This window comes from Melozone crissalis, unplaced genomic scaffold (genome assembly GCF_028551555.1).
Source record: "Melozone crissalis strain CALT ecotype California unplaced genomic scaffold, PUWL_Pcris_2 ptg000016l_1, whole genome shotgun sequence".
Lineage (NCBI taxonomy): Eukaryota > Metazoa > Chordata > Aves > Passeriformes > Passerellidae > Melozone > Melozone crissalis.
Window position 1 is genome coordinate 44,554,501 of NW_026535794.1, and position 18,923 is coordinate 44,573,423.

General features: G+C 45.0%; 1 protein-coding gene across 3 annotated transcripts in view; it reads left to right on the top strand.

Moving 5' to 3' along the window:
- TMEM108 (transmembrane protein 108) overlaps positions 1–17,110 on the top strand; it is a 162,184-nt gene extending 145,074 nt beyond the window's left edge. For 2 of the 3 annotated variants that reach the window (XM_054273985.1, XM_054273986.1), the window contains 3 exons: positions 5,861–6,973; positions 15,291–15,445; positions 16,805–17,110. In XM_054273985.1, the coding sequence (XP_054129960.1) occupies positions 5,861–6,973; positions 15,291–15,445; positions 16,805–16,927 (1,391 nt within the window). In that variant the 3' untranslated portion in view covers positions 16,928–17,110. Of the gene's footprint in view, positions 1–5,860; positions 7,015–15,290; positions 15,446–16,804 lie in introns of those variants that run through there. The other variant, XM_054273987.1, reaches the window with a different exon arrangement.
- Positions 17,111–18,923: the final 1,813 nt, after the last annotated feature.

Consider the following 18,923-nt stretch of genomic DNA (forward strand, 5'->3'; position numbering starts at 1 on the left):
TCTGTATGTATTTAGCTGAGTAGGGGATCTAAATAATTTCTAAAGCACCTATCCCTGTAGTCTCTGTAAGTCTCTAGTGCAGTGTTAGAATGAATTGGGAACTGCTTGCTCTGTGACTACACGACACTGTTCTTTTTGTAGCACCTATTGTTTAACTCTCTGGAGGGCCAGAAATTAATTTTGATTCACAGGCTCACTCTCTCAAAGTCTGTGGTGTAAGTGCATTTTAGAGCAGTAATAGTGGTCTGCAATGTTTTTGTATCTTTAAAGGACCGTGACTTCTTGCCACATGAAAACCATAACTGCTGTTACTGTTGTTGCACAGGGAGTGTCAGCAAGAGCTGCTTAATTTGTGTTTGTACATGTGATTTCCAGAGCTTCTGCTGATGCTGTTTAATGTTACTGTAAATAGAGCTGTTACTCTGTGTGTCTCATTCCCTGCGTTTTACCAAATGCTTGTGTGCTGAATTTCAGGTTGATCACTCATCTAATACCAGGGAAAACAGATAATAACTTGTAAGTTAATATCTGGGATTTCTGGCATGACAGATAGACTTTCAGAGAAGAGAAATTTTCTATGCAGACTAACCTACTTTTTTTCCCCCTCAGTTCTGCAACCAATCACAGAGATTAAATTTGCTTAACTCTTTGTTTGTACAAAGGCTGCTTTATTGTGAGTGCAAATCGTATTGCTTAGACAGACCACAAAGAAATGACCGTAACAGAAGTAATAACACACACTTTGTACACAGTTTCCACCTATTAAAGATTCATTTTGCTCCCTGTAACATTTTAGGTTTGTTGAGGGACACATGAGAAGTTATTAATGTCGAGAAGAAAGCTTTTGTTGCAAAAAAGCTGTTGTTGTTGTTGTTGTTGTTGTTTGAAGAGGGTTTGCACAATCTTCTCTCGCTGTTACAAAGTCAGGACAGGAGCACAGAGAAGCTTCAGCCTCCCTCACTGTGGCCATGTGCACCCAAGCCCTGGGTCTGTAGATAATGGCTCCTTTGTAGGACAGCTCCCGTTGCTTTCCTTGCCCACGGCAGTCTGAAATAATGAGTCCAGCAGTAGGTCTCTGCACAAAAAGCTCTTCCTGACTTCCTAGAGCAAAAATGTTTGCCAAGTACTGCTCAGGCTGGCTCTGTTTGTCTTGCTGCAAAGTCCGAGGTAGCAGCAGAGGCCAGAAGGGGTCAAACACCAGACTGAACTCGTTGTGCATTTTTATTTGCTGTAGAAAATGTAAATGTGCAGCTCAAAAGTTTCCACTGTATCTCTGGCAATTAGGACTCGATCCAAAGCTTGCTAAAGTCATTGGGAGCCTTTCCACAGGCTTTAGAACAGGAGTTACATAAGTTTGTGCTGTTTAAAGGGGGTGCCCCAGGGAGGCTGAACGCATGAGCTGACTCGACAGCCACATGCCTGCTCTGCCATGTCATGCAGAAAGGCTATTCTCAAAGGGCCCATGAAGGGTCCCGTGCAGCACCAGGCAGTGTTAACTCCTGAGTGAAAAAACCTTCCAATGCTGTCCTGGGCCAGGACACTGGCTCCTCGTGGAGCCTCCCAAAGTCCGGAGATAAAACAAAGAACATAAGCTGCTGAGGCCTGAATTGCTTATTTTTTCTGTTAAGGAGGGTCACAGTTCTGTTGCTTGTGTGCAAATAAAAGGGTCACAAGGAAGTTTCCAAGTGGTAGAATCCTGAGGATTTCGTAGTCTAGGAAAGCGAAGTACTCCTAACCCCAGACTTTTCTGAGACTCATTGAAGATGTAAACCATAATCTTTTAAAACATTGCTGTAAAGGAATTCCTTCATTTCCTTCACATACACAAGTATACACACCATTTCCAGGCTCCTCATGTGAGTACAGTGGGGAGAAGCACTGCAGGGAGATCCTGTTGAGATTTGAACCATTGCACCGTGTTGTCAGAAAGTTTTTATGGCTAAATGCACATCCACACCCTCTGTGTACCTTCTGCTGTCACTCTGCTGCGTTTCATCCTTGAGTTAATTCATTTTGTACCTAATATGCCCTTCCTGGTGCACTGTGCACGAGGCAAGACCACAGTTCACACCACAGAGATGTCAGGTCAATCAACCTTCTTATTAGGGTTGAATGGATTTAATGTAGCCATAAAATAAGGTTCCAAAAGCATGAATTTGACACATAGCATTTAAAACACAAACCAGTTTGGTCTGTTCTGACCCTGTGCTCCTGTACCTTAGAAACAGCCCCTTATGAAAAAAGTTAATGGTGTGAGCTGACCTTTGAAAATATTGTTATTTGCTATAATGTGCTTGCATCAGTCTGTATTATTGTTGTGCCAGCAGATCATAAGGACTTACAGTCCTTACTCCAAAGGGCTCATGCTCTAAGTAAAATCAGCTCCAAGAGCTTTAGGCAGCCAAAATGAAGGCAAAGACTGAAGAACTGCACTTTGAACATTTGCTATCTCACCTGGAATATCAAAGTTTGGCAAGGAGAACTTGATAGCAGCCAGAAAGCTTCCTTTCACTGGTAGGAGAATTGAAAGTAAGCTGAGGAACCAGGGGACAGCTGGCATTGTACCCACCATGGTGCTTCACTTAGTACGGGCGCATTTGTGAAGCACAGACAGAGGGATGAAAAGGAAAGAATGTCACAGGTGCTGGAAAAGTCAATTTCTGGGACAAATGCCTCCTGTGCCTGAGTACAGAAATTTAGAATATCATTTTCTGAGGCTTAAGCCAAAGTTGCCAATAAGGGCTGTCCAGTATCAGGGAATTCAGTAAGAACCCCACTTTGCAAGACTTTGCCTGTCCTTAATGATAGAAAAGGAAGTGGGAGCTCTAGGCAATCAAGTCACTGCAAATCCAGACAGAGCATGCTTGGGTGATGATGCAGAGCATCTAAAAATACCATTTCCAGCTTTACTTTTGCTTTCCAGCAAATTAATTCCACTTAGCAGGGCCAACAAAACCCACTGTGAAGTCCTTATCATCAGCTGTTCCTCTCTAAATATACAGCACTGGCTATTTTTACAATTATCTGCTAAGCTGAATATTTTTCCAGTAGTTAGGGGCATAGATTAGCTCTGGTGGTTACTGAAGGAATTACTGTGGGCCATCCAACCAGCAGAAAAAATGTCCTAAAAAGTTATAGCTTATAGGGCCACAGTGGCTCTGCAGAGGCTTTTAAAGCAAGAGCGGCAGATGAGTAAAACCTGACTGCCACAACTTGGCATGGCCAAATGTCATGGGAGTTATTGTTTATTGTCAGATAAATTAATGATGTAGTATTTCCTAGAAATATTTATTCAAACTTTACAAGCCACCTAAAGGTACAAGCTAAATGCATCTGGTTTCCCATGCCTGATGTGTGGTGACCTGTTACCACAACAGACTGCCCCAGAGAGACTATAAATGTTTATAGGGGCAAGCCTCAGATTTATCAGTATTTCAAGATGTGGAGATGGGTATTAGGTGGGTTTTCAGCAAAAGATCAGGGTTTCTAACCGCAGAGCATGATATGTAGAAGAGCTGACAAGTTCTTTATTCTTTCAGGAATATCCTGGACATAAACATTGATCCAATGGTGATGGGGGTTTTGTGTGTGTGAGGTGTGAGAGAAGAAAGAACACACAAAGAACATCCAAAAATTTTAATAGTCATTACAATCATTATAATCTAGTATCTCATAATATCTGCCAATGTACTTTATCTTGTGTGCTCAGAACAGCAGGCTCAAAGTTTCCTGCACCATTATCTCCACACACCAAATCCAAAATAAATCGTCATCCTTTCCTCTTTGAATTTGTTCTGTGGCAGCAACTTGTCTTGGCATGAAATATTAGCCATATGGACACTAGAATATCTGCTTTGACCTTGACCTCAGAATAAGCACTGCCAAATATGTGAGGATAACTCCTGCCTTTTATTTCCAAGAGTGATGCTCCATGGGTACAGCCCGATCTGCTCTCCTGGTTGCATCTCAGTGTAGAGAATTCATGGGTTTTAATTTGAATAGGTGCTCTGCTAAGAGCATATTGTCTGTGGCTGGCTAGGAACTGGGAAGCAGTATCCCAGATGATGGTTTATTTGGCAGAGATATTTATTCCAGAAATTAAAAAAAAAAAAAGAAAGCTAATTTTAGCATCAGGCAGTGGAAAGTGTACTACTTGTAATTGGCTCTCGCTATGTTATTTAGTCAGTGTTTTCATCTTCTGGATACTCTTCCAAGTAATAGGAGTCTGCTGGGGGCAAGATGAGCTGAATTTTTTTGATTGCAGAGCTCTGCACTTCTCCGGTTCAGAAATGATGGGTAGTGATCACAGTAGAACATTTAGCTGGGTAAGAGGAACAGATACTGCTCCTTTGGTGAGTTTTTGCTACATGTATTGCAATGATCATGCATGGGTGTGAATGATATTTAGGATTCAGAATAAACTCATTTCATTGCATTTGCATTTGCTCAACATGAAACAGAATCAAGGCCAGCAGACATCTAATCAGAGATCTTCTTTCATTTTCCCAAGTCCCTGTCTTCCTTTGGCCCATAACAGACACTCCCAAAGACTGTAGAACTCAATGGCATAACAAGGCTCATGGAAAAAGCTGGCCAGCTAGGAAGGGTAGAGGAGGGGGCAGGAAGGCATTCCACAGTCCTGGCTGGAAGTTGACCATCACCCAGTTTGGAGTCCTGCAGTTTTGACGAACTCATCTCCCTGATTTGTTAAGAGCATGACAACATTTTTCACCTCGACACTGCTGGTTGAAATCCACCCTAGCACAGTGCTAATGGTGCCATCTGATGATGCTCAGTGGACTGTGCAAAATGGATTTATTCCATGTGCTTCCTGGTGGGCAGAGATCCACATTACACTCGACAGCTTCAACATATGGAAATGGTGACATGTGATTGATGTGGTCCCTGCAGGTCACACTAACTCAGGGCGTATTAGCCCTGCATCCCAGGGAGGCTTATGCTACTGCAGCTGCCCACCTCCATTAGCCGAACTAGGAATAAATGAAAGAATTGATGTTCACAGCAGTGTGGATCTGGCACCTCGTGAAATTATATGCAACACTGAGGGAGGTGGGAGGCAAAATTCACACAATTCAACCCCACAGCACGTGTGAGCACAGAACAGGTTACAACCAAACTTTGGTTATGGGTGCGAAGGACAGTTGTGTTTGATCACAATAATCACAATGTTTTTTGAAATGGCTGGGATAGCTGTGTTTTCTTGTTAATTTTTGACATTTGGAGTGACTAGATTTTCCAAAGTCACTAAGTAAAGCACAGCATGTATAATAACCCAGGTAGCCCTCTCATCAGACATCCCTTCTTGACCTAATTTTCAGCAAGGCCTAAGCAGCTGGTCTTTCAAAAAACAGATTGCTTAATGGCAGCCAAGACTGGAGGCAGCCAAATTTAGGATTTTGTGGCCAAAGGAGTGAGCAGACTAAGGTTTCCCATAATGATATGGACATTCATCTGGACATCTCCTGGCCATGATGAAAATGAGGACGTCTGTTCTTTCTGCCCCTGAAATGTAGGATGCTTTTAACTTCTCCAGGGAAATCATCTGCCTATGGCATTTTAAAGATTCACATGGGTCAATACTGCAAGGTCCTCTCTTTTCTTGCAACAGAGATTCCCTGTAAACTTGCTCATCGCTCCTATGACCATGGGGTTACCACAGCTCCTGCAGATTTCTTTCTCTTCCTACTTTCACAGAGAAGCAGACAAAGTTGGATGTTAACTCTTCTGTCCTTCTGCAGAATATGGAAGGTATTCCTTCCTGCCAGACACACAAGCCATGCTGTCCCCATCAACCCCTTCCTCCCCAGTATCTCACCCTCTTTTTGTGTTTTTTCCTCAGGTGTTCTACTGATCTTGGCACTGACAGAAGAGCTGGTGTTTTCTGTTCAGGTACTGTCTCCCACTGTCTCCTCCTCTCAGGGCTTCCCGATGAACACTACAACTGTCACAGCCATGGGAACAACACCTCACCACAAAGACCACCCCACGGCAGAGCCCTTTCCCACGTCTGCTCAAGCCATGTCCCACCCCATCAGCCTGGTGGAGAAAGGCCCTTCCACCGGGCAGGAGCGAGAGAGTGGCCCTCGCATCGGCGAGAAGGAAACTTACCATTTGTACAACCAGAGTGCTTTGTACTCAGGACAGTCTCGCCCCAAGGGGAAAATATTCCAGGTTTTCAAAGGCAACTTCTCAGAGTCGACAGAGCCTTACCTAAAGACAACCGTGCACTCTCCCTTCCCTACCCTGAGGAGCCCTTTCACAGATCACCCGTTTCAGTCCCAGACCACAGCATCCAGCGATCCAAATGGAATGGGGCTGGCAAGAACTACACACTCAGACCCATCTCCCCACCGCAACTCCTCGGGAAGCCTTAGGGAAGCAGAGCGAGGGGATGGGACCGAGGTAGCAGTGCAGGAGGCAGATTTTGCCACCACCACTGCTGGACCATCAACTGATCCTGAAGCAGTGTCGGTGCCTTTTAAACCCACCCGCTATGGCATGTGGGATATGCTGAGCAAAAACCACTCTTGGGTAACCTTGAATCTCAGTACAAATGTCCCTGTGTTTGCTGGCTCTGGATCTGCTACAGCAGCAGCTGGTCACTCGGTTCAGACCAGTTTTGACGTCAGCATCTCGTCCTCGGCAGCGGGAGACGCCGAGGGACTGACTCCGACGCAGCACGGCGCGGTGACCAATGCCACGTCACCAGGCAGTGCCCTCTCCTCAGTGCCTGCCACCAGGTTGTCCAGCCCCACGTCCACAGCTGGCTCCACCGCCACCGGGAACTTCCTGAACAGACTGGTTCCTGCTGGGACCTGGAAACCAGGTGTGCAAGGAAACATCTCCCATGTCACCGAGGGGGACAAACCCCAGCACAGAGCAACCATCTGTCTCAGCAAGATGGACATTGCCTGGATCATTCTGGCTATCAGCGTCCCTATATCCTCATGTTGTAAGTTAATTGCCACTTTATTTCGCTTTCTCTTTCCTTAATATTCAGATTTTGGCCCGCAATTCAAGGACTAGCTGGAGACCTAACAGAGGCAGGTCAGCTTGGAGTGGATGAGATGTACAGGCATCACATTCACTGACCAAAGTGTTTAACTTCAAAATGTTACAGTCAAAGCATACTTACTCTATTGCTATTAAAAATCTTGTGGGGTAACTCTCCACTTGAGTGTGTAACACTAGCCTGAACAACTCTAGAATATGAGGCAGCTTTACTCCAAAGGGTTTAAGACAGTGATCAAAAACTTGATCAAAGACAGTGATTCTTTCAGACAGCAATGCTTTCATCTAGGAACTAGTATTTGCTGCCCTGAAATTGGAGTTAGAAAGCCCACTGCTAACCCAAAGGATTAATAACATCTGGATGACTAATAATTCAGGAAACACCTGTTTTCCAGTGCAATAAAATCTTTCATTGCAGGTAGTGCATGAATTATCAGATTTTAAAATCTGATAACCAAAGTACCGGTTTCCTCAATTTTAATTCCAATTTACAGTTGCCAAGGGAAGAGAAAGAAACCTTGGCCTTCAGACACCTGGAGTCAGCCACCTGCAGGACCAAGACAGGTTGGGTTTCCAGAGCTGGCTCAGGGTCCTGTTGTTTGATTCAATTACAAAAAACACATGGGAAATTATGATCAAACTTGTGAATGCTTGCCAGGATGTCCCATGCCTAGCTGGGTTGTATCAGCTTGGTGGGACAGCATATTCTCTGGAGTCTCGCTGTCATGGGGTGTGCTTATTCTGAGCTGTCTGGAGTGAAACAAAACCAAACTTATCCCAGCCTTTGCTGCCTGAGGAAACATAAAAGGGTAGTAGCCAACAACACTGAGTATTAATGCTGTAATTTACAGCTGTGAGCTGTACTGAGGACAAGGCTAGATGAGCTGCCTGAGCCAGTCTCACACACAGCTTACTCCAGGCAAACAGAACAGTGCTGCTCTCTCCTGCTCTTTCTGATGTGCAGGCACCTGATCCTGCCCCTCTTCTTCTGCCTGGGCCTGACTTTTCACCTCCCCAAGACACTTTCAGATTGTTAAAGTGGCCAAAAAATATTCACTTTACTCTTTGGTACCTTCTGTCCACCCAGTGAGCTGAATCAGCTCCCCACAGAGTCAGATGAGCATGAGACCCAGAAAGGATGAGGCTGCAGGAATGTAGACCTGGAGAGGGGACCATACTAATCCTTTCTGCAGCTGCAAATTATTGGATTGGGTCAGCATATTTGTTAGAGTCACACCTCTGGGACCATCAATTCTGCTATTGTCAACGTGGTTAAAACCACAAGTGAGAACAAAGCTTAAAGGCTAAAAGATGGGCAATCAAAGAGAAACCAAAGCAGAATTTGCATGTGCATTTCTGGGCAAGATGGGGAGGAGAAAGTGGCACTTAGCAATCATGTGGTCAGAAGCAGCAGTATTTGATGATTTGATGAACTATGCCTTGTCTGTCCATCAATAGAACTAAAGGATCAAATAAATTCTTCCAAGAATTACGTTTTGGGCCAATATCCAGAAAGAAAGCTGAGCTGGATAGAAAATATCTAAATACAAAATAAGAAGTGTAAAACCATACAACACAAGCAAGGGAAGTATAGCCAGTGGGTAAACTGGTCTGTGCATGCAGAGTGCCATATATGAGGTGAATAATAATAACAGTAACAATAACAATAGTAATAATGAGAAGTCTGACAGCAAGAGTGCTAACCCACTGTTTATTAAATAGAGGTGTTAGCACTTTTCTTCTTTTCATTTGTGCCATGTGTTCATGTGACTGCCTATTCTGGTTCTTGTATTCATAAGCTACATTTAAAAAAAAAAAGTTAAATGCTGTTTTGAAAGTTATCTGCATGAGCACTAATACAACTGAGTGTTTAAATAATTCAGGTATTTAAGTCCTGCTCTCAAGACCAGATTCCTGAGGATGGCTTTCATTGGGACTCCCCTTTAAAAATCCGGGGATCCTCGGATGTATTTCAGAGCAGAAACGAACGGCAGGCAGGCATTTCAATGGTATTTTTGGGAATGATCTGGCTTTAGATCAAGGAAATCGATTCCATCCCGACGTTTGGCTGTCTAAAGCGTGCCGCACACCGGAGGGACGCTGTGCTGGGTGTGCGCGGTGCGAAGGGGACTGTCGCCACCTCCCGGGCACAGGCGGGGACAGCCGGCCCGCGCTGGCACTAGAGCGGGAGACGCCGGGAGAAGGATGAAGAACGGATATTTGGTGTTCATTTCATGTTCAGACAGCGAAGTTTTCCGAGAGTCTCTCTCGGTTGTTGTAGGCACGGACTGAGAAAAAACTATTGTCGTGCTCCTGCCTTGGGATGCTGAAAGGCTATAGAGGCACAATCCTGTGCTGTGAAATAGCTGAGCTGCCTTAGGAGGGATCGAACCACAGGGGAAGTCACTGTGGGAAGGGAAGGGAAGTCACCCCTTACAGCTGTGGGCTGGTGGCCCTGCACTCAGGACCAGGCAGAGAGACAGCCTCAAGGCAGGGAAGTTAGCCACACATCCTGGAAAAACAGGGAAAGAGGTGAGGAGAGGCAACGCAGAGCCTGTGCATGAGGCTGCAGAGCTGCAGGAATCCAATTAACTCAGCTCCCTTGTCCTGCTAATGAGGGGTGCCCGGAGCCGAGCCAGCTCGCTGACCTCCTGTTTTCCCAGAGCCTTTGAAGAGATGTGCATGACCAGAGCATCTCTCCTCTGCCAGGAGCCCTTGTGTCTTTGCATATAATCTCTCCTCTGTGTGAGGAGTTACAAGGAGGCTGGAAAAGCTTTCTTTGGAGGGCTTCTGGACACAGCTTGTGCTACCCAAAAGTCCTTGGAAGGGAAAACATATCACGATACTGCAAAGATGTCTCTGTCCCTCTCTGATCCCTACACGCTGCTTGCTGTCACACATCTAGTGACAGGCATCTGTTGCATGAAAACCTCTGGGCATTTGAGCTTCTATAGCAGGGGAAGTGACTTGCTAGAGAGCAACAACAGGAGCCTTTGGCTCCTCAGCCCCGCTGGAGGAAGTGCTTGGGGTGCAGCACTTCTCCTCACAGAGGACAGACCCTGCTGGGGTTTCCTTGCTGGCCCATCCCTGCTGTGGGGATTTGCACCAAAGGGCAGGAAGCAGCAGAGTGTTTGTTCAGCAGCACTGTGCCCTGACATCTGAGCCCCACTGGGGACTGGCAGGTCCCACCAGCCAGTGCTGGTGGCACAGCTGAGGGGCTGGAACACAAGCCTGGAGATCTGTGCCTCAAGAACTCCCCTGCTTTAAAAAGAGCTGGGATTTAGCCTCCCACCCTTACAATTAATACTTCTTTACAGATGCACAGATTTCTGAGTCCCACTGAAATCCCTGAAACTGCTAGCTAGAAGAATGATGCTTTGAGTAGGAATGCACTAGCCATGTCTGCTGCATGAACTTAGGGAAATCATTTCACCTTTTGGCAGCTCAGTTTCATGGTATAAATAATGACAGTACTGTTGCTAATGCCATGGGAGGGCTGCAAAAACGAAGGATTCTGTATCATTCCCTTTCCCAGAAAAGCAAAATCATATACAACAGTGATGTCATTATTTTCTTCATGTCACAGTTTGAGCTGGGTTTGCAGTGTCCTTCAGGCAGCCTTGAACATTTTTGTGCACATGCTGTTGTACATGTGTAGGTGCCTCTCTCTGCAATGCAGAACAAGAACAATATGAGCTCATTTTAAAACTCACTGTTCCAGTCCTTGGGCTCCTGGTTCTTGCGTCACTGGAACTACAGAGTGACACAATAAAATGTGGGAGAACAGGAACTTGCAAATCAGATGCACAGGAGTCAATTTATCCAGTCAGTTCTGCTGACACAGGAGAACACGAGAGGAAGGCTGAGCCTCTCAGCACAGGCATCAGCAGAACTCAGAGAATATGTGAAGAATTGCCTTGGGCCTAACCTCACTTAGCTCACATTTCATGCACTGGAATGCTTTCCAAAATTACCTCACTCACCTTCTCCATCACAAAACCTATGCTTGCTTTCCAGTCTGAAGTGAGAGAGATCCCAAGCCCTGAGCCTGATCCCCAGGTGTGAACTCAGGCTGAGCTGGAGTGACTCCTGTCTCCAGCTGTAGTCAATAACCAAATCCATCCTGATACCTTTATCACAGCCAAGTATGTACTGCTACATATAGGAAACCAGGGAAATAGAAAAAAAATAAGGAAAAAGCATTTTTAGTCATGGAGGGAAATGTTCTTTAAACTCAGTTTATGTTGGGATCTGCAGGCATAGGAAGAAGTAAATGAAGATCCTTCACCCTGAACATTGCATGACTTTTAAGTGCTTACAATTTCAGGTCTGTTAACACTGTGTTTTGCGGGGGGGCTGGAAAGTGGGGGAAGGGAGCATGCAGCTGTGTAAGATTGGTAAAATATTTTAGTGAGTTGAAGGGAAAGACTGTCAGAAAACTGTAGGGAATTGGTATGATCTCCTTACACTGCATTAATGAAGCTGGATTGGATGTGGTATATAATCATATTGGGTTATATTTGGAAAAAAAAAACCACTAGAGATTAGAAAAGAGACATGGAATTACTCAGGAGTGGAGAAATGCAACAAGTTCCACTTATGCCATGATGTAGCACAAAAAGAGGCTGAAGCTTACATATATAGGAGAGATTTCTGACAGCATAGAGGAAGTTTTCAATAAAAAAGGCAAAAGAACATGGAGGAAGTGATGGTTGAAGGTGAAAGTACTTATACAAGAGTAGTGTAAGCATGTCCCCACAATGGAAATTAAACATTGAAACAAAATTTGTGGGAATGGGATGGACATCTGGTCACTCTGTATCCTTAAATAAAGCTGAGTATTTTCCTATGAGATGTGCTATATCTTAAATACAGATTATATTAAAGGTAACAGGTGAAAGTCTCCTGGTGTGCAGGTGCTAGATGGGTGACAGTAGGTGATGGGCATCTTCCCACCAGCCTAGAAACTTGTAAATCTGTGAGAATCTTGTTTCTCCCATTTGTGGGATGTTTTATGTCATAGGTGGGGGGACAGGTAATGCAGATGTAACTTGCCCTATGCCAAAGAATGTCCAATGTCAGAGCTGGAGCTCCTCAGCAGCTCAGCCCCTTAACATGTGAAAACACATGGGTTAGAAATGCTTCCAGTATCTCTGAACTTCCAGAGACCCCTGATAATTCCTCACATTGTCACAGTCTCTGTACAAGGGACTTCAGGCTGACACAGGGACAACACTGACATGTCCTCCTCGTGGCACTCACTGTCGACTTGAACACTGAGCAGGCAAAGGGAAGTTAGCTGAGATTTTCTGACTCATAGAAAGCAACCAGAGAATTGCTTGAAAACCAGGGAAGAGTTAACCACACAATATACCAGGATAGATGAACAGGGTGATGCAGCTACTAATTCTCTCTTCAGCTCTGTTGTTGTCATTTCTGCCATTTGTGCCTTCCAAGCCATCTCTGCCCTCTGTGTATTTCATCCACCTGATATGGCCTCCCTGGACATCAGAGTTGTCTGTCTGGAAGAGTTTTTCTGTAATACATGTAATTCTAATAATGGGAACAAAAGGATATCTAGGAATATAAAAGCTGTACCATGGTCTTAGTGTTCTGGAAGTGGGAGGTCCTATGTTGGCTACATTAATTTCACTAAAATATGCCCCAAATATGGCATGTTATGTGGTAGATGTGGCATTTAGTGCTGTCACTTAGTGGTGGATCTGGCAGTGTTAAGTTAATGGTTGGACTCAACTTTCCTAAAGGTCTTTTCCAACTTATGATTCTGTGAAAAGGGCAGTCAATATAAGATGAAGAGGGACCAGCCCCATTCCAGCCCTGCTGTCCTCACTCATCCTCTCAAATGAGGTCTCTTCTGCTTTGAATTGGGGCAGCTTAGGTAGACATCCTTCTGCTGAAATACATATTTGTGGAAGCTCAGGAACCCATTTTCCATGCTCTTCCATCCATTTTCTTGTGTGTGCACCAGAGTTGGAGGCCAAGAGTGTAATTAAGAGAGGGAGAATTATTGCTGTTTGTATCTAAACATGACAAGGCCATTTCCTGCTGGAAGAAGCTGGGATCTCTCTCAACTCAGTGTCACTGGCTTTCCAGCCCCTAAACCCCAAATCTGATACTTCTCTGTCAGCAACCACAATATTTTATAAGCTGTAAAACCTCAGGCTTTCAAAAAAATATTTGCACAGAGTTGACTTTACTGGAGCTCCCACATCCTCAGGCGCCTTCAGAAATGCTCTGTGCCTTGGGTATGGATCTCCTGTTGCTGGATACTGAAAAGCTCCAAGGGCTGTTGGTTCTCACCAGCAGTGGTGAGGGCTAAATGCAAGCCCTGCATCACTTTCTAATCTGGCCAAGCCTGCAGGCTGGGCTGGGACACGGAGAGGGCAGCAGCCAATGTAGGGATAAAAGGTGCAGCCCTTCAGGAGGACAGGCATTTCCCCAGCAGGGAGAGCAGTTCTGAGGGGGTTCTGCACCCCCACCATGAGGTGCATCAGCAGGATTTAGACTATTGGGTTGTCAGCAAATGAAGTTGTTAGTGACAGAACTGCCTGAACAGAAAGACATTGATTTTTAAAAAAATTTTTAATTATTATTCTTGGTGGTTTATTCTCTTTTTTTTTTAATAGAGCTCTAGCCTTGCACTTTTGTGTTGCCATTTTTCTGTGGTAGATGGGATAAGGAATGAGATCCATGGCACATGGGTAGCTGCAAAACATACATAGCAGCAATGATCTCTCTGCAGTCTTTTCTTTCCTCTGAGTTATCATTCTAATACATAATTTTACCTGTAGCTGAGGAAACAATATATTTTTCTGCTTCATGAATATTTTCTCTCTTCTCTTCTACCATGAGGGATTTAGAAATGATAGAGGGAATTTACAGCAGGGCATTTCCTATTTCACAGGTACAAATCAAAGCAAGTACATGTGCAGCTACCTGTCTGTATAAATCAGGTGGGTTACCAACACAGCTGGCCAATGAATTCCACAGGTGTAAGGGGAGCAGACAGAGCTCACACATCACAGCTCTGAGCCAATCCTTGCACACACCCCAGCTCCTGCCTGAGCCAGGGCTGGTGGGAGCAGTAAGTCTGCTGCTGTGGGTTTGCCTGTCCCTCCTAAAGTAGCCAAGATTACCCATCTGAATGGCAACAGAGATGGATAAACTGAAAGCAATTCCAGAAAATAACACTCAGCCAGCTTTATGTTCAGCTGCCTGCTGGGAGAGAATTACCTGGGCATTGCTGGGGCCCAGGGATTCCTGTGGCCCTGGGACCAGACAGACTCCTCCTGAACATCAGGAGCTTCACTTGCTGGTCACTTTGTCTTGCCTAGCTGCTCTACTTTTAGTTCAGATATTTCAGACTGTAAAAGTTTAAGTGTGCTCTGAAAGTGAGGAAAAAAACCACTCTCAGACATTACCCAATGCCCAGGCAGACATGGGGGAACAGGTTACCCTTATCAGTAGATTCCACATCCCACAGCTGATGGAGACAGGCAGGAAAACCCCAGCTCTGGCATGAACACTATCCTGGAAGGGTAAGGTGTGTGAGACTGGTGCCACAGGGATCTCCACACCACCTTACCCCTCTCTCATCCTACTCAGGAGCCCATCTGTTCCTCTGGCTGGTTGCTGATGTGTTGGAACATGGTCACAAACCAAAATCCAAGTTACAAATGGTAGGCAACAGAGGCAGGGATCAGTGGCACTTCAGGACAGAAGCTTTTGGTATTGAAGCCACACAACTGTGGCATTTATGAATTTGCTGTTTGAAATAGGACAAGTATCTCTCACTGCCCACTTGCTAATGTGCTCATCTCTGCAGCCCCTGAACACACCAGATGCAGAAAAGATCCCCACAGAAGCATCTTAGTCCCTGAGGAGTTCCTTCTCTCCTACAGGGTCTATAAATCCCTGCTAGGTATTAAATTGCCATCAGTTACAACAACAAAGCTTTCATTAATCAGCCAGCCACATCTTGGAGATTATACACTCACATCAATAAGAAAGAAAAAAACTGCATATTCTGCCGAGCCCAAAGCCTCATCTGCTTGGCCCAGATTCTGACATAATTGTGTAGGGTTTGCTAGCAGAGAGCTGGGACTGACTGAGACTGAAGCATATGAATGCAGGTCACCAGCCCTCCCCTTTAGTAACAAAAAGTACAAAAATCCATGGTACTGAGGAGTCCTTATTGAAAGGAAATAACCAGATTTTTGGCATGTTTCTATTAACAGCAGTTCTGCTGACAGTCTGCTGCATGAGAAGGAAGAAGAAGACATCTAACCCAGAGAACAACCTGAGCTATTGGAATAATGCTATCACCATGGACTACTTCAACAGGCATGCTGTAGAGTTACCAAGAGAGATCCAGTCACTGGAGACTTCAGAGGTACCTCACTTGCAGAGCTGGTGTCTGAAAACTGGAACTGAAGCCATGCAGGGAGGAGGGAAGAGGAAGTCATATGAATAAACCTTGAAATCCCTACACATGTTCAGGGGAACAGCTTTCAGGGAAGGACTCCCTCCTACACATGTATTAGATGGGATAAACATCTCAGCAAAACTGGATTGCCATCCTCTTCCCAGCCACTGCAGATGTGTTCCAAATTGCTGCGTGGTGATGGGTGTTAACCACCTCTTGGTGAATTTGTTCCTGGGTTTCTCTTCCTTGTGAGCCTGCAGCCAATGTCAAGCCATGCCATGGTGGCTTAAGCAGAGCCCTTTGGGCTGCCTCATTACTGACAGTCAGTCACAGCATTAAAAAAAAAGGAGGCTGGTGGGAGTTAGTAAAACAAAGAAATTGTGTACGCTTATGTCTCAGGAGCTGCCTGTAACTTCTCAAATACCAGTCCAGGGAATGAGTGTTCCCACTACAAAAGTAATCAGAACATCAGCATGTGGTGGTGTGGTGTGCACTCATCAGCCTTTACTTAAGGGGTCTGACTGGTTTGGTGGGATTATTCACGCATGAGCAGGTGATCCTACTGACAGAAATCTATTCCCTGGCCTCAGAGACAGAGAATAATTCAGTTGATTTCAAAGATAATTAAAACCTAGAAACAGTGGAGAGTCTGAGTTTATGCTAAAATGATTTTCAGATCAGCTAGCTGACTAACTCATGTGACTAAATTAAAAAAAATTTTAGAAAGGAGCCTCTGAGATGGGATTAGACAGTCACAGTCACTTCATTAACCCCACTTTGCTGGCAATCATGTTGATCAAACTGAGGCAGGACCTGGTCTGGCTTGCCCAGAATCAAATGTCAGGCCTGTTCACATACAGGGTGGTCTTCAAAAGCTGAGTCATTTAAACCTGATCAGAATATGACTGAACTGGGGCATGCTTGGGTGGCTTGGGTCCATATGTGTGGCTTTCTAACCTTAAAAAATAAATTGAAAATGCACCTTTGAGGAGTCAAGCCCAGCTGAGAGACAGGAAATACTTGCAATGAGTCAATAAAGTGGGGAAAAAAAAATAAATTAAAGAAATGTGAAAGTTCCAAAGGGATTGGAAGTTTGGTGCAGCTGACCTCTGGGTCCCCAGGCTGAGAAAGAATCAGCAGACTCTGAACCTTTCACTCACAGCTCCTCCTGCCTGACAAAGGGAAAAGCCAGCTCACCAAACCCGGCTCTGCAGAGTCACAGCCCACGACACTCAGGCACCTTTGGGGGACTGGGAGGAATGCCCTGAGTGCCCGTGGAGGCTGAAGGGCGTGAAGTGCTCAATGTGCCTCTCTGTTTTTCCCCAGGACCACCTGTCGGAGCCGCGCTCCCCGGCCAACGGCGACTACCGGGACAGCGGGATGGTCCTGGTGAACCCCTTCTGCCAGGAGACGCTGTTCGTGGGACACGAGCAAGTCTCTGAAATATGACCCCACAGCTGCCCCCGGCCTGCAGTTTCATCTCTACCGTCTCCAAATTATAAATAAATATATATATATTATAAATATAACCTTTGTGTAACCCTGAACTACAAGAAATGTTTTCAGCTTTTCTTTTGTCCCTCAGAATTGTCAGCCCCTTTTTTATAAGTGTGGTAAAACTTTACAGAACAAACTGTGGCTTTATAAAATAAAGGTATTTCTAAGCAAAGCATCTGTCAAGTGTACTGTATCCTTTCTGTGACTCCAGTACTGCCTGAGCACCAGCTGGGGGGAGCCCTTTGCTGTCCCACTTCCAGTCTGAGCTCCAAAACTCTTTTATATGAGCAAGGACAAGAATGGCTCTTTTTTCCTGCATAAGTGTTTTAACCACACTATACATTGGACTTACAGCTGCTGCACTTCAGCCCAATAAAACTAGAATTATTTCCTGAAGATCAAAAAGCCTCAGAAGAAGTTGTGTAGAGTGCTGCATTCAGAGGAACAGAAAATTCCTTTCAATTTATCAAAAATCTTGCAATCTGGTGACAAGGGACTACCACCAATTGAATGCTGTGACTTTGACCACATTTCCACTTCCCCACTGTTTTATTTATCTTGTGTGTTTAGACTGCTGGTGCCACTGCATCAAGTTTCCTCATATCCTCTTCTCCTCTCTGAGAGTTTCTTTTCCCCCTTAGGAAGGAAAACACAGCATTTTGGAGCAAAATGGCAATTCTTTCCTACCCTGTTAAGTGCTAGATTGCAGACTCTAACAGTGTTAGGGGAATAGAAAGGGTGGACATAGCTTAAATGATGGATTAAAAATAGGTTGCTGCAAGGCAAGATTAATATGGAACCTGGAATGACTTGGCCCAGATTGATGCTCTCTCTTTGAGTAATCCAGAACTGTTACTGGGAGACCAATTACCAGTTTTGCTTCTCAAATTGCTTTTTTATATCATTCAGCAAGTGAAATGGCTTCCGTCCCTTGAAGTCTTGTCCTCCTTCTCCCCACCTCTGGCCACCAGTCCTGCTGGACAATGTTCTGCTTTCACTCCTCACTTGATCAGGAGCAGGCTGTGAGGGGCAGTTCAGCCCCTGGCTGCTCCCTGCTACTGGCTGCTCAGGTTTCATGCTTAGCTGCATGAAAGGGAAGTTTCAGCAGGACAGGGTTAGTGTAGCATCATTAACCATATGCCTTGTTCAAGATGAGCCACAGCTGGTGCTAGAAAAGAGATTTACAGCAGTGGCACATCTGGTCCAGCTGTGCCCGCTTGCTGACAGTGTCCCAGGGGCTGCTGTTGGTCAGAGCAACATGACAGCTTCACTAAAGGATGGCTGGAGTCAGATCCAGACTTGGCTCAGGGGGCCACAGAGGCCTCATTGTTCCTCCTTTCTCCCCATCCCACACATGCACTTCTGCTGTGCCAAGGCACAAACCTGAATGTGGGCTACAGGCTTCCAGAAACTGGAAGATTGTAATGTTACAGGGACTCTCGTGGGTATTTGTTTCTCTGCTCAGCATCGGAGAGCAATGCAGGGCTTTCTCATGTGGTGATGGGGCAGGCAGGATGACAAGGCTGTCTATGGACATGGATGGGCACTTTGGGAATAGATCTTTTCACCATGGGATAAAAGCTATGCAATATGACACCTGTGATCCTCATGATCAATTGCTAAACAGCCTCCTAGAAACCACTGTTTGACAGGAGAGTAAAAATTCCCTGATGGTATTGCCAAGACCAAAAGCAATCCCACAAGGATCTTTGGTTTTATTTAAAGATGGAGGTGGACAGAGGGAACAAGGTTACAGAAAGCTAAATTCAGATCTTTGAAAAAAGACCCCATATTATTACATTTGTTTTCTGTACATGGTGTTACTTTTGCAAGGGAGGTTTTCTAATTAGACACAGAGCAACTACAATGAAAATACTGTGTAAGAAATACTGGAGGATACTTCCCATTTAACCAGCACAGTTTGTTTGGTAATCTAAAGGCAGAATAC